The 15,057-nt window shown below is 37.3% G+C and overlaps 1 protein-coding gene across 1 annotated transcript in view; it reads left to right on the top strand.

Moving 5' to 3' along the window:
- The window catches only part of LOC128990756 (solute carrier organic anion transporter family member 74D-like), a 65,387-nt gene extending 50,701 nt beyond the window's left edge, over positions 1–14,686 (top strand). Inside the window, exons 5-9 of the mRNA XM_054413314.1 lie at positions 3,747–3,909; positions 6,313–6,538; positions 9,289–9,417; positions 12,649–12,806; positions 14,265–14,686. Of these exons, the coding sequence (XP_054269289.1) occupies positions 3,747–3,909; positions 6,313–6,538; positions 9,289–9,417; positions 12,649–12,803 (673 nt within the window). The 3' untranslated portion in view covers positions 12,804–12,806; positions 14,265–14,686. The remainder of the gene's footprint in view (positions 1–3,746; positions 3,910–6,312; positions 6,539–9,288; positions 9,418–12,648; positions 12,807–14,264) is intronic.
- The last annotated feature ends 371 nt before the right edge of the window (positions 14,687–15,057 follow it).

Raw genomic sequence — 15,057 nt, 5'->3', positions numbered from 1 at the left:
ATAAAATTACATATAAAGCTTATTTATGAATATATTTCGATGAAACTTGGTATTTGGCTTTATGTGGTTATAGTAAATAGATATTTGTTTAAAATACCCCAGTTGCAGCAAACCTGCATACTCAGCACAATGTGAAACCTGGCAATATATTAGCTACAGTAGTAAAATGAATATATTTTAAGTTAGTGATTTTATTACTTTCTTGATAAAAATCGGTTAGACATTCACTGAGTACGTAGGTGTTCGGTTACAGGGGTACTTTTCGACGTTTTTGCTTTTTGTTCCTGACTTTTGTATCTGTTATAAAAACGTCGTATCCGAGAAGTCAACGGTTTCCTTGGTCACAAGATGAGGGTTAAAATAAATGGACGGTGGCAGGACCAGAGGTTGCAAGACTCATTGAAGAGTAAGTAATCTAACCAAGACCAGTCACAAAACATAAAGCATCACAACCAGTCCTCAAGTGTACAGACATCTTTCCAAAAAGACGTCCAGTCCATGATAAAAGTGATGAAAGACTTTGGGAATCCATTTAAAGAAAATAGTCAAGATCTGTTGGTACTCAACACCAAGGAAATCACACTACCTCAAGCTGTAGCTGACATGAACCTCTTCTCTCGTCTGTACATCGGATGCCAGAACCGAGATGGGAATCTAGACGAATTCTTCAGACATGAAAACCAAGCTTTCCCTCCTGCACTACCGGATAGGGTTAGCATCCGGTTTGGTGTGAAGAGTGATCTTCTCGCATGTCTAGAAGACTTCAGTCCGCCTAGGTCTGAGATTCCTTCATCAAACTGCATTGTCCTAGACGGATCAGTCATAATCCAACTACTGAAGCCTGCTATGGCAAAGACCTTCAATGATTATGCCCAATAAGTATTTGTGCCTCACATACTCTCAAAGCTTCATCGCGTTAAACGAGGGCAGCACTTTCGAAGAGCAGTAAACCAAGGCGGACATGTCTGGGGTCAGGCCCTGGTTCCTGCGCAAACACCGCCATCACCAATTGTTTTTCTTCAAAAACATTTTCCGACGCCCCTTGTTGATATCGTTGTCCGTGTCTATTCTGTCATATAGTGGTATGACAAACCTTTCAATGGAGTGCATGGCGTCTTCAGTTACACGTTCTGGTGCAGTTGAGAGCAACGTGAGCGTCTGGAAGCTCAGGTAGCCCTTCCACACTGCCCATGCTGTCCTCCTTCCACGTCCGGCGAAGCAAGAGACCGTTTCATAGCCCATCAACGCATAGAACATCGGTAGAGCATCTGCCTTGTCAGGACCCAGAGCCCAAGCAGTCTCATGGGCCGCAAAGAAGCGGAAAGTCTTAACCCAGCCGAAGGACACCCACACATCAACTTCCGTATTCAAGGTACTTGCCAGCGCCACTGCCAGGACAACAACATCGGTGTCAACTGTGCAGATGAGCATCGTCTAGTGGCCATTGTGAGCAGCGTGAGCGGCATGCAACACAATGTGGGTGTCGGCCTCCTCGTAGTTGCAAGGAGCCAGTGATGAAGTATCCACAAGCGATGACTTTCTCAAGACATCATCTCCTTTAGTGATGAACAGCTCCTTGTGTGCAAGATGTAATGAGTCGTAGAGGACGTCAGAGAGGAAAGCGAACTGTTCTGTCTTGTTTTCTTCAACTCTGAGGAAGCTGGCCCAGTTGTTGGGTTTAGTTGAACCACCCACCACTCGTCTACCCCATTTCCCCGCCTGGCTCTTGCTGTACATTTCAACAAGTTGTTAATGTAGCTGTTTCACACTAGATCCAGTCGCGTGGTGTGATGAAGCTTTGAGAGTATGTGAGGCACAAATACTTATTGGGCATAATCGTTGAAGGTCTTTGTCGTAGCAGGCTTCAGCAGTTGGATTATGACTGCTCCGTCTAGGACAATGCAGCTTGATGAAGGAATCTCAGACCTAGGCGGACTGAAGTCTTCTAGACATGCGAGAAGATCACTCTTCACACCAAACCGGATGCTAACCCTATCCGGTAGTGCAGGAGGGAAAGCTTGGTTTTCATGTCTGAAGAATTCGTCTAGATTCCCATCCCGGTTCTGGCATCCAATGTACAGACGAGAGAAGATTGTGATGCTTTGTGTTTTGTGACTGGTCTTGGTTAGATTACTTAAACTCTTCAATGAGCCTTGCAACCTCTGGTCCTGTCACCATCCATTTATTTTAACCCTCATCTTGTGACCAAGGAAACCGTTGACTCCTCGGATACGACGTTTTTATAACAGATACAAAAGTCAGGAACAAAAAGCTAAAACGTCGAAAAGTACCCCTGTAACCGAACACCTACGTACTCAGTGAATGTCTAACCGATTTTTATCAAGAAAGTAATAAAATCACTAACTTAAAATATATTCATTTTACTACTGTAGCTAATATATTGCCAGGTTTCACATTGTGCTGAGTATGCAGGTTTGCTGCAACTGGGGTATTTTAAACAAATATCTATTTACTATAATCACATAAAGCCAAATGCCAAGTTTCATCAAAATATATTCATAAATAAGATTCATATGTTATTTTATATATTCTCCATAAGAATAACATAGGACAACGTATCCATAAGAATAGCATAAGGAATTTTAAGGTAATTTTTTTACATTTTCTCCACAACCATCTAACCTACGCTGATGATCCAAAAAACTAAAGTGTTTGTTTTTTAAGCTCTTTAACATGGAATAAGTCCGAATTTCATCATTCAAAGATTTTATTGTAAAAATGCAAAAACCCAATTTTTGAAAAATGTCAACTCCCATAAAACTTGTGGTGCTATCGCATCCAATGGTCGATCATTCTGATTTTTTAGTTCAAGCTCACTGATGCTATCCTACACGTTTGTGCCAAATTTCATCAAAATCGGACGTTTTTTTGACAATTTTATCTTACTTCTATTGTATTTTGTCTATACAGTAGCGGCCATTTTGAAAAATGGCCGCCACGGCCGCTAGGGGGCAGTTGGCCGATGGCTCCACATCTAAATTTGATCATATTACATCGGTTTACACCTGTGCCAAATTTGGTGCTTTTATCATAAAGTGCACAATAGTTTATAATATCCTAGCTAAACCGCCGTACTATTACAAGATATCGCAACTTTTGTTATTTTCCCCGTGAATTATCACACCCATGATAAGGGTTGTTTACAAGCTATTGGGAGAAAGTATGTGTCAGATTTCTGATACCGTTTATGTAACATTAGTATAAAAAACTAAAACTTACACTCCCTGATTTACAATATATACTATTTTTATTTTATGGCTTCTATTAGTTACCAAATAGCAAAAAAACCAGTTTTAAAAATCCACATATTCAAAAATTTTTCCCAGCGAGCATAAGATTACGTGGTTTACTGACTTTACTTCTGACAACCCTCCTCAACTAAATCTTGTACTTCAGTTGCCTTCATTATCTTAAAATCTTCAGAATGGAGTGTTGAATACATTGTATGATGATTTTTTAACAGAGTTCAACTGGTTTTGCCCGGAACATTTATTAAAAGCCCAATGATCTGGGATAGTTGGGCCAACTATTCTCTCTTTCTCAGGATCGAACCAGCGACCTTTTTTACTGAGTATTACAACTACTCAGCTACCTAGCTATGTGTTATTGTGGTAGACCTTACGTCTCATAGGTGGCGAGGTAGTAAAATACATTTTACCCATTCACTTAAACCCTTACACGCAACTTATTTGAACCAGAATATTAATTCACTGTTTTCTGTTCAGTTTCAATGCAGCCAAGTTTGAGCCTCCCTGCAAGTTGGATTGTAACTGCAACATGGTGAAGTTTAACCCAGTGTGTGGCTCGGATAGGCTCACCTACTACTCCCCTTGTCATGCAGGCTGTCATAACTATACACTCAGCAAAGACTCGTCTATTGTAGAGCAGGTGGGTGAGAGACAATGACGGATTTGTTTATTTAGCACCTTTCTTATACATGTAAGAGAATAAATGTACTAAATTACCATTATTACTGCCTGTCTTCTTCAGCTAAAAGTGTGTGTATCACCCGTATGTTTTAAAATTTTTGTATGTCCCAACTTTACCTCATAGGGCCCTAGATTCTAGCCTTGAACTGTTTCACGCATTACTTCAGGCTAGTCCCCTCTAGTGTCGGGGAATTATCACATATAGATAAAATCAATACAGTAGACTCTTGATAATTCGAAATTGGTGGTCCAAGCATATAAATTTGAATTATCAAGAGTTTTTAATTATCAAGAGTTCGATTTATTGGGAGAAAAATAAACCATTCGAATTACAGAGAGTTCATTTGTGTAATACATACAAAGGTACAGCACGTTACAATAAAACATCATACCGTATTTTTGTACACTTTTAAACAATCAACGGCTTATTTTTCAGTTACTGTAGTTGCAAAGAAATCTGTTATTTAGCGCTATTTCGCCAATAGCTGAACTATCAGCTGTCGACAACCACGTTTGTGCTCAAGGAGATGTCGCGCAATCTAGAGATCGGATTGACAACTTAGAAAAACAAGTCAGCGAACTAACTCAGACTACTGCTCTAACTAAACAAACAAACATCAAAACGTCCAACACTAGCCTACCATGGGAACAGGATGTAACTGTACTTTATAGTTTCCTTTTATAACAGGAAGAGATCACTTTGAATTATAGAGTGTTTTGCCGACTAAACTTCGAATCACTGCGTGACTTTGATTTATAGAGTGTTTTTTCGACGAAACTTCGAATTACAGCATGACTTCGAATTATAGAGTGTTAACCGACGAAACTTCGAATTATTGAGTTACTTCGAATTATAGAGTGTTTTTCCGACGAAACTTCGAATTACTGCGTGTTACAAATTTACCTACCCTCCATTTGGACTTTGAAATACCGAGTGTATCAAAATGCATGGTAAAAATTTGAAATATTGAGAGATTCTCTAGGGACTGAGCCTTCATTATGAATTATCGAAAGTTTTGAATTATCAAGTGTTTGAATTACCAAGAGTGGACTGTATTGGTGATTAGTGGGATTAGTACCTGGGACATCGGGCTGAGAAGCCCCGAGTTCCACCACTAGACCAGCTCACTCCCATATATCACACCTATTTACTTTTTTCCAGTTTTTGTGACATATGCCGGGGTCTTTAAATGTAAATATTAATTAATGGATCAAACACTCTCCTACCCAGCTCTGTAATTTTCTAATTAATCTGCGTCATTGAAACTAGCAAAACTGGAAACTTAATGACAAACCAGCAATATCACAGAGATCAAAGAATCAGCCCGATCAGGACCAAATCTAGTATTTGGGCGCCCCTAGGCCCTACAACTTATTTCCGCCTATAGTATGGTTAAAATTACTTTCCTAAAAACCTTTATAAAAATTATATCATGCACCACACAACAATGAAATTTTATCAATACAGGTTTTTTTTTTTAGGAATTCACTTTGGTTATGGGCGTAGCGAAAAGTTGCCTTAAAACTAAAACACATATTTAGCATTTTTATTTATCAAATATTGTTTCCTGTTTTGGATACCTAACAAAATTTTACATGAACTATATACAAAAATATTTTCAGTACGAAGGACCAAAAGAGAAGACATAAAAATAGTAGCACAATTTATAAAAGGATTATTCATATTTTCGTTGTATGACTGGTTTAGGGACTTTAGTACCCTAAACCCTTAAGGCTCGTCTACTCTACACAGGACTGGTTTACAAGCTACAATTATGTTTTGTTTCACACAGCTCATAAACTAGCCCAGTGTATTTGCCACCCTCACTCGATAGCTACAATTATACAAGCTCTGGAAAGAGTTGACTCTGCAATTTAATACTCGTCACTCACTGAATTTTCATCGAACTAGATCAACAAACTATCCAAGTGTATTCAAAGCTGCTGGTGCACAAGTGATAAGTAGGACTAGTCTCAATTATCTCAGAAATTGGTTAAAAGCAGAAATTGTATGTCAAACTCATTGACAATCCCGCTTAGTTGCTGGCTAGAAGCTTGTAAATTCGCTCTGTGTAATTGAGACCATTAATTTATCAATGGAGATAATCTTAATAGCCTCAATAATGTAAATAAACTTACTCTTACTCTTAACCTTATCTAAAGTTTAAAATAAAATTGGCTATGGATGTTCCTTAAATAGATAGGATGTGTCCTACACTATCCAATGTCAATGATTTGTGTTACCACTACTATATTATTATCAGTTGTTATTCACACCATTTATACATGTATACAAGTGGGGATCAACTTAAATAATCTCAAGACAAAAGTACTCAGGAAAAATAACAACTCTTCTGTTTAGTTCACAGAATGCTCTTGTATGGGGTCTGATGAACAAGTAACGGAGCGCATTGGTGTGTGTGAGAGTGACTGCAACAACTTCACTCTGTACATCGTCTTATTCTCCGTCTTTGTCTTTGTCCACTCGACTTCCGAAGTTGGCAGCATGCTTCTCATTCTCCGCTGTGTTGATCCCAAAGACAAAGCAATGGCGTTGGGTCTCATTCAGTTTGCTATCGGCCTTTTTGGTAATTTAGCAATTATCATTTATATATTGTTTTTAACTAAACATTTGTTTAGAATAGGCTAGTTAAAAATGTTTGAGAAGAGAGTTTGTAACCTTTTTTTTTATTAATTTTAATAGTTATAGGTTAATTGAACTAAGCCCAGGTTAACTCAGAGAAGGGGGGGGGTTTGGTACTCAAAACTTTTAAAGAGTCACAATGACATAAGGGATCCTCTTCGGGAAGGCGCCACCTTGTTTACTGCAGAACGTCCACCGGCCAACAAGGAAGTCCAATGGCAGTACAGGGTTGAGATTAAAAGGTTTACCCTCGAGGACCACTTAACTTATCATTCAGACCCACTTACTCATTTACTTAGGCCTAGACAATTTAATGTGTTAATATGGCTAATAGTAATTGCATGAGCGTGAGGAGCAAGATTAATTTGTAAGGAAGCGTCTAAAGTTGTTTTTAAACACAGTAGGAAATATTAATATAGTGAAAACACAACAATTAAATTTAAGTTACAATAGTTTAATAAGAAAAGTGAAATTTAAGAGGATTACACATCTGCAGATCTTAAAACAAAATTTAATGATTGTCAAACCTATTATAACAGTATGATAGGAAACAATAACTCAACGCTCAACAATGATGATTTAAAAAAACTTAATATTGGTGGCCACCTTAACTTGAGTCGAATAACTCTAAAATATAAATTAGGTAACTTACGGTTTCATAAAAAAATAAAACATGAATTCAACTAGAGACCTAGGCCTAACATGTCTACGCATGAATTAAAACAAATATCACAATTAAACAGAAAGAAAAGAAATACAAGTTAAAATATCAGTTATCGTTAAGGGATCAAATTGTCCGAAGAAAGAGAAATACAGAATAATGATTTATGATAGGTAACTTATTGATTGTCTACTTAGCGGTAAGGCGTATCAGGTCCTTCACAAAACTGTAAATGACGAGACGAACAGAATTCCATTTTGGTTTGACTAGTAGGCTTAGTAGGTAGGCCTAGTCATCGGACGGTGAGCATGTCTCATCCAGCAGGTACGGACATCTCCCGAGCCAGCATTCCCCGTACATATCCCTAGAAAAGGGCCTCATGAATAGTAACATTATTATAACACAACGGTATAGCAGTCTCACACACTGTCTTTGGTAAGTTAATATTTCACATCAGTCGATGACTGTCCATGTAACAATTATTAAATTCATTAATAGCTTTAAAATAACACAGCAAAAGTTCAGTCTTTTGAAATCACAAGCTATAAGGCACTAGAGTTTTGAACAATACTGTCTGTCTGAATGGCCTAAACTAACCTATCAAACTTGTTCTCAAGTCTTTGGTCCATAGTACATAATTATGCATAGCACCACACAATACATTACATACATTAAATAAGATTCGTTAACAAATTAAATCCTAACATTCGACAATATTATACTTACAACATGGACCCAGCTCGTATAACCTAGAAACTAAACATTTTACACATAGTCTATTTAAACACTTTGAAAGATAACACAGAATAATCCATAGGCCCTACATTTTAACAATTTCAGTGACTTTGTAGGCTACTTTGCCAAATTTAAGACAACTGAACTTAGGCCTAGCACAAGTTAAAGTCAAAAGGTTCGTTAAGCATCTTTAGCCTAGGCTTTAAGGCAAAATTACAAAATAGGCTAGTAACAGAATCAAATCTCAGAGTGAACGGGAAAGCCGTACTATCAGAACACATTTAAAAACAGACATTACCAAATTTAAGAATAGACTTTAATAACAAACAAATCGAGAACAAATTTAAATTTACTAACCTAAAGAGCTGGACCCAAAATGAGTCTGAATGATTCAGGTGGATTTTCGTAAGACAATGTGGGACATAGTATTAGCATACCCATCTCAAGAAAACACTAAATAACAAAATGTTACTACATAATCCCCCAAAATATGTATTAGAAAGAAACCTTACCTCGAGGGTGATTTGATTTAAGTAAATTTAGTTGACACTTTAGTTGAAAACATCTTGAATTACAAAAAAATCAACTTCTCATTTTTTTTGTCTTCGTCACAAAATCATGGCTAGAGGAGAAGAGGGAGGAAGCGTCGGTTTCAGTCCACAAATCCATCGAGTTTCATTATTGAGTCCAACCACCAATCAGAGGTCTACAACTTTATCGATTGAGTGAAGATGGGATGTAGCAACCGTTGGAGCGAAGAGTATGAAGTGGTAGAGGCGTACTATATAAAATATTTTACAGTGACGAAATGAAATTCAGAATGCGGTCAGGCAGTCGATGCGCGCTTAAAGACTGAGATGAAATATTTAGCGGGTGATCAGTCCGCTAGTCTGTATGTAGGCGTTGCTGAATTTCAGAGCGTTACAAGTTCAGTTATACTATGTAAAAAACTCAAGGAGTGTAATGAATAGTCTTATAGTTCGGCCGCTTAGAAAACGACCTGCGCGCTAATGCTAAACCAATGCTGGAGGAGGTCGCTTTCTAAGTGGCCGAACTATAGTTAGGTATTTGATTTAATTTTTTACATTTTATTTGTAAAACAATTACATCTCTTCTTAAAACTGATTTGAAGGAAGAGCCTCATAGAGCAAGAGCAATAATGTCCCAGCTACCTAAAAATCAGACATCAACCTTGATGAACCAGTTTTAGTTACAACAACCCGCAAAATATTAAAATCTACTAATTCCTCCACTTATAATAATCCTTTTAAAGGTTTTGATCAAGAAGTTTTTCACAGGTAACGTGCCTTGCCCTATCATCTACGGAGCGTTGGTGGACTCTGCTTGTTTACTGTGGGACACAGTGTGTGGCAAACAAGGTGCTTGTAGACTCTACGACACAAAGATGTTCCGGTTGTTCTTTCATGGTAAGTAGAAATTGGACATGAACCCACTGTGAAAAGAGACAAACGTTTTACAAGTACTTGGTAAAATAAACGTGTTTGGACAGACTTAACAATTTATCTGTATTACAATCCCTCAGATAATAATATTAATATTGATGTCCAACATTGCAGTGTTGTCACACTTTTTGGCTGTTCAACAAACCTAAACTGTATTAGAGATTTCTTATGTCTTGGATCGTAAGTACTGAATTTTACTTTCAAAATTTCTCTACTAGGAAAACACTTGACCCTTGTGAAATAAGTTGGTGCAGAACAAGCTGTAGGCACACCTTCGTACAAATGTGATTTTATTTATTTCCCAGTGGCAAGAACTAGAAAATTGAATTATTTGTTACCTCATTTAGTAACCTTTCTTCTTGCAGGTTAGTGGTTTCCTCCAATATTTTGCCACGGTGTGTGGCACCCTCAGGTAGAAGAAAAGTTATATGACATGATTGTACACTATATACACATGGAACAACGACATTGAGTTCATTTCAACGCAAACGCGTGGCGGACACTTGTAGGAATTTGAGAACAAAGACAGAGTGAGTACGAATTCATATAAGTGTTCGCCGCACGTTTGTGCCCGATGCTACGATAAGAACTCAACACCGTTGTGCCATGTGTACATACATACTTTATACATACAGTGTGTACAATCCATCGAAGTATATAACACAACTGGAACACCGGGTAGATAGGAGATGTGGGATAAAAAGCGCGCCTTTTTGGCAACCTTCCCCCACCACTATGTGGGACCCAACCAGGGCCGTCCGACGGAGGGGGGGGGGGGGCAACAGGGGCAAGCTGCCCCGGGAGCCGTGTCTGAGGGGGCACCGTGCAATAAAAATATGCGAATACAACTACTGGGGGGGAGGGGGCGCCACGACCACGCTTGCTCTGGGCGCTGCCAACCTAGGGACGACCCTGGGCCCAACACAGATATGTCAGTTCCTAAAGCCGTGCACACGGTTGTTAATATGCTCCTGGCCGTCCATACAGTACGTTGACTGCAATTAAAGTTATATATTCGGAACCTGCATTAAATGCAGAATCTGACAGTATAAATATAATCTTATTTAAATTGTAATTGGATTTTTAACAACTGAAAATATTAAACAAATATCACACCTTCACATGAAAAAGTTACTAAGCGAGGATTTTTGTTTGTTTGTCATAAGCAAACTTCAAGCGACAAACTTCGTTGTAGCTAACGAGATGATCTTCAGCATATAACCAAGCAATTTCAAATAAAATTTGTTAGTCGTGTGTAATGGAGTAATTAGCGCAAGGAGGTTCTTTATAAGTTGCGCCGCCGGCCGTCCTCCCTAGTTCCTCTGGTCTTTTCGAATTGTTAGTAGTGTTCTTTTGACAATAGGAGTATTTGTATAATGTTGCAAAGACACGATTAGTAAAAAAGTGTTTTGAGTGCCATTGTTATTCTGTATATGTTTAAAAATTCGTATTATCACACAAGAGAAAAGGGTTTGGTTAATAAAACCAAACAGTACTTCTAATAATATGTTTTACTGTCCACAATCGTGCTTGAATATAGTACAAGGAGTAAGGTGTTGATGAATGCATTCACCTTGTTGTGAAAGAAAAACTATCATGATTTCTATAAGAAAAAAACATTTATTTACTGGTCAACCAATCAATATTTACTATACAGTGTAAGGGGACTGTCTGCAAGTGGTAGTGTTCACCTATTTCTTAATAGTATAAATTTATTTGAAATATTTAAATGTTGAAACAAACATTTATAGTTTTATGTGTTACCTCGCTTTCACAATCAACAATGTACAAGATAAACTCCATAGAGATAAAACGCTGAAGGTTAAAGTAAAGGAATTATCGTCATTGAATTTAATAGTATGAAAAGAAGGCAATATCCTCCTGATACAATACGTCACCCCGCCACAGCAAACCTGCAGACTAAGCGTATATCCATTTCCCTGTCTGGATTTCGACCAAAATATTTCCATAAAATTGTCAGATTAATTTCCTATTTAAATAACATTAATTTTAATGAGTACTTTAATGAGTGAGCTTGATGTTCTCCTATGATATTTGATGTATATTCCTCTAGTCTTTTTTGTAAAATCTTTGATAGTACTTTGTAGGTGCAGTTGAGGAGGGAAATGCCTCTGTAATTGGTGAAGTCCTTTTTGTCTCCTTTCTTGTGAATAGGAATGATGACTGCTTCCTTCCACTCATTTGGAATCAATTCGTTGTCCCAAATATCAAGGATCAGTTTTTGGATCTCCCTTGCCAGCTCTGTGCCTCCTGCTTTGATTACTTCCGATGGAATTGAGTCCTCCCCTGGGGCTTTATTGTTATTTAATTCCTTGATTGACGTTTCTACTTCTTAAATTGTTGGGTATGGTACCATTGGATCTACATTCTGGTACACTTCCTCCTATTCTTCTTCTTGTTCAGACTGTCTTACATTCAAAAGATCTTTGAACTGTTCCTGCCATACTTGTATTCCTTCCTTGCTCTGTACCACCAGTTGTTCTTATTTGTTTTTAATCCCATATGGCATTGGACTGTATCCCTTTCTAAAAAAAACTTATTGATCGGTAGAAGTCTCTATTGTTGTTTGCTGTCCTGTCCTGTTCAGCTTTCTCTAAGATTTCTTTTGTTGCTAACGGACACACATATTTATATACACTAGAGGTCCAGTGGTCGAAAACTCAACCAAAAATATGTAATGTACAGACTTCTCAATTTTCACCCCACACTGTAAATAAAAGATGTGATTGAAATTTCTTCCATTGGTTTTGATTTTCTGTTCATGTTTTGTTGTTATTTTGCCACCAGCATGGCAACCCATAAGGCACATGTTAAATAAATTAAATTCATTTGTTGTGCTTATTTGTGAGCCTATTTTAATTTATAAAGGGATTCCGCACACCTTCAGGAAAATATCTTTCTAACATTATCCATAGATTTTCCCTACGATGCACACGAGCTGAGAAAAAAGGTTTTAAAGAAACATGCTTGCTATTAACTTATAGATAAATAAATTTAAATGAATTGTGTTTTACCTCTGGGTTCTTTAAAAAAATAACAAATCGGTCCCTGATCCAGTTCTTACCATGAGACCAATGGTAATAGCTTATTCCCTTTATGGGTAATTTGCTAAAAGCCATTTAATTATATTGTGTGCTTCCAGAAAACAATTAATTGAGAATATTTTTCACGCAGGTACAACTGGGGCTCTAATGTTGTGTGCGTTCTTTGTCGACATCATCGTCTGGTACAAAGCTGGCAGCATCAACTTCGTAGACGAGCAGACGACTGCTCAGGATGAAGAACTCAACCCTATGACGGGGAAGTCAAGATCGGAAACGAGCGTTTGATTAGTAAGTTTTAATTGATCATTCTATTTTTTCATACAGCAACAGTTTACTTGTTAATATAATTATTTAAAGCTGAATATGAGCGCAGAGTGAGTGAAAGAATAATGAATTTTGAATCACCTTCTGATTCTTAGGCAAGCAGTGTAATTGTAAACAATATTTTGTTAATACTTTTAATACTTTTCATTGAAATGACCACCATCCATGTTCTACGAACCTCTCTCTGTGAATGGTCCAGTATTGTGTAATATCATTTACTATCTCGGTGTGGCGTTACTTTACATCAGTGCATGAAAGCAAACCCTTTTCTCTGTACCGTATACTTGGAATAAAGAGGCACCTGGCATTATCCAACCGCAGGAAATTGTTTTGGCACACAGCATACCTCACAGTTTGTAAACTTCTCACACCTGCATCTCTCTGCCATCCTTCACGCTATGAGGGAAATTTAAACAGAGACCTGGGGCTCAGTATACTGACGTGTAACACTTTATCTCAACTTATATCATACCTACTTACTGTTCATAATTTTTCTACGTTTTTATGATAATGGTTCAGAAGTAAAACCACCACCTCGTTCAATTTAAGACAAACTTAAACCCATGAATAGGTTTTGACAATGGAGAAGCAGACGGCTCAGGATGAAGAACTCAAATCTATGACGTAAAAGACAAAATCGTAAACAAGCAAATGTAGAAATCATCAATTTAATGACTTAGAAATTATTGCAATATTTGGTGTTATTGCAATGACCCTGACACAGCAGCTTTAAGTAGACTAATAATTTAGAATCTACTGTCTAGGCTTCCTAAGGGTTGTATATATTTTTTTTTGTTATTCAAGGTTCAAGTTCAATTCTTTAAGTTCAAGTTCAAGGTTCAAGGCTATTAGATGGCTCAATATAATATTCTTACACTATGTTGTAAATATGAATCGATCATTTGATCAGTATTTATTCAATATAATCTGCATTGTTGTGATCAATAGCCTATTTTAAAATTAATCATGTAGTCAACGAGATAGCTGAACACCAATAGCATACCTACTTGTGTATCTTTTAGGTGGAGGAAAAACAAAACACTGGCATGTAAACTCAAATGGAAAGTGGACAAAGGGTCTTATGATCTTTGAAGGGGAAAGCACAGGGGGAGGCAGATTTTGACTTTCGGGGCAGTCGGGTAGTAAATGGTGGTCGAGGGATTAGGACCCTTGTACATTTCTTCGACCATCGGCGCAATCGGGCGTCAGCCCTAGTCACTAGTATCTCGGTCGGGTTGAGCAAATAATGGATGGACAGAAAGCATGTTGGCGTGAGTTCATTTCTTGAACTTTGGGTGTTGGAATTTGGGGTGTTAAACAGCTAGGGCTTTCCAATTTGTTTGTTTCTATGTTTAACAACCTAAAAGTCTGACTTTTATGTTTTCAAATATCTACTTCTGATGCCTTACTTGTTTCTTCCAGAAGCATCAAGTCCCTAGGGACATCAGTTACCAAGTTCAGGGAGAGTGCCATGCTACCTCACAACCCTAGGGCATCATAGTTCCTCCCTCACTACCCACCATTACTCTGCAGCCCCATTCCCCTTATGAGGGTTCAAGGGTCATCTCAACCTTCAACCTTCAGGAGTCTCCAGTCATCAGTGAACTGCGGACTTTAATCTTTTAACAAAGGCTTTAAGGAAAACTTGTAAAGTTTACATTATAAGTTGATTAATTCAAAATGAATTGAGGAATAGTTTCTTGAGGAGCTAGGCTTTTTTTGTATTTGATGTATATTTTATTTTTATACCTTTTTTGCAAAAGATTATTCACTAAGTTTTAAAAACTAGTGTTGATACATTTTAATGATAAAGAATTTAATTTCTTTAATTTTTAATGATAGATTTTTAGCAATGAGTGTTTAAAATTATCAAACATGATATATTTTATCTTATTAAATTAGATTTCAAGATGTTAGTGGAAAGTTGTTTGAAATACTTTATGGAAGAACAGTTTTCTGTTTTAGCCAAGTGTGCTTTTATTTTAAGCATTTACCTCATTGTGTTTTACCAGTTTGACAGTTAATTTTTCTAAAATAAACTGTAACAATTAATTCTAAACGATAAACTAAGGTAATGAAAGGACTTGATATTAGTTTTTTAGGTTATAGCCATTTTATAAATGTATCAAAACCGCCCAATTTGGGACTTATATAGCTGTATTTAACTATAAACACACCACTTTATATACAAGGTTAAAATCATTAACAAGGGTGG

Source organism: Macrosteles quadrilineatus, unplaced genomic scaffold (assembly GCF_028750875.1).
Source record: "Macrosteles quadrilineatus isolate MER2022 unplaced genomic scaffold, UCM_ALF_1.0 Scaffold_3__2_contigs__length_128488019, whole genome shotgun sequence".
In the NCBI taxonomy this organism is placed as follows: Eukaryota; Metazoa; Arthropoda; class Insecta; order Hemiptera; family Cicadellidae; genus Macrosteles; species Macrosteles quadrilineatus.
The sequence above is the reverse complement of the archived record's forward strand: the minus strand, read 5'-3'. Positions and strand labels throughout refer to the sequence as shown.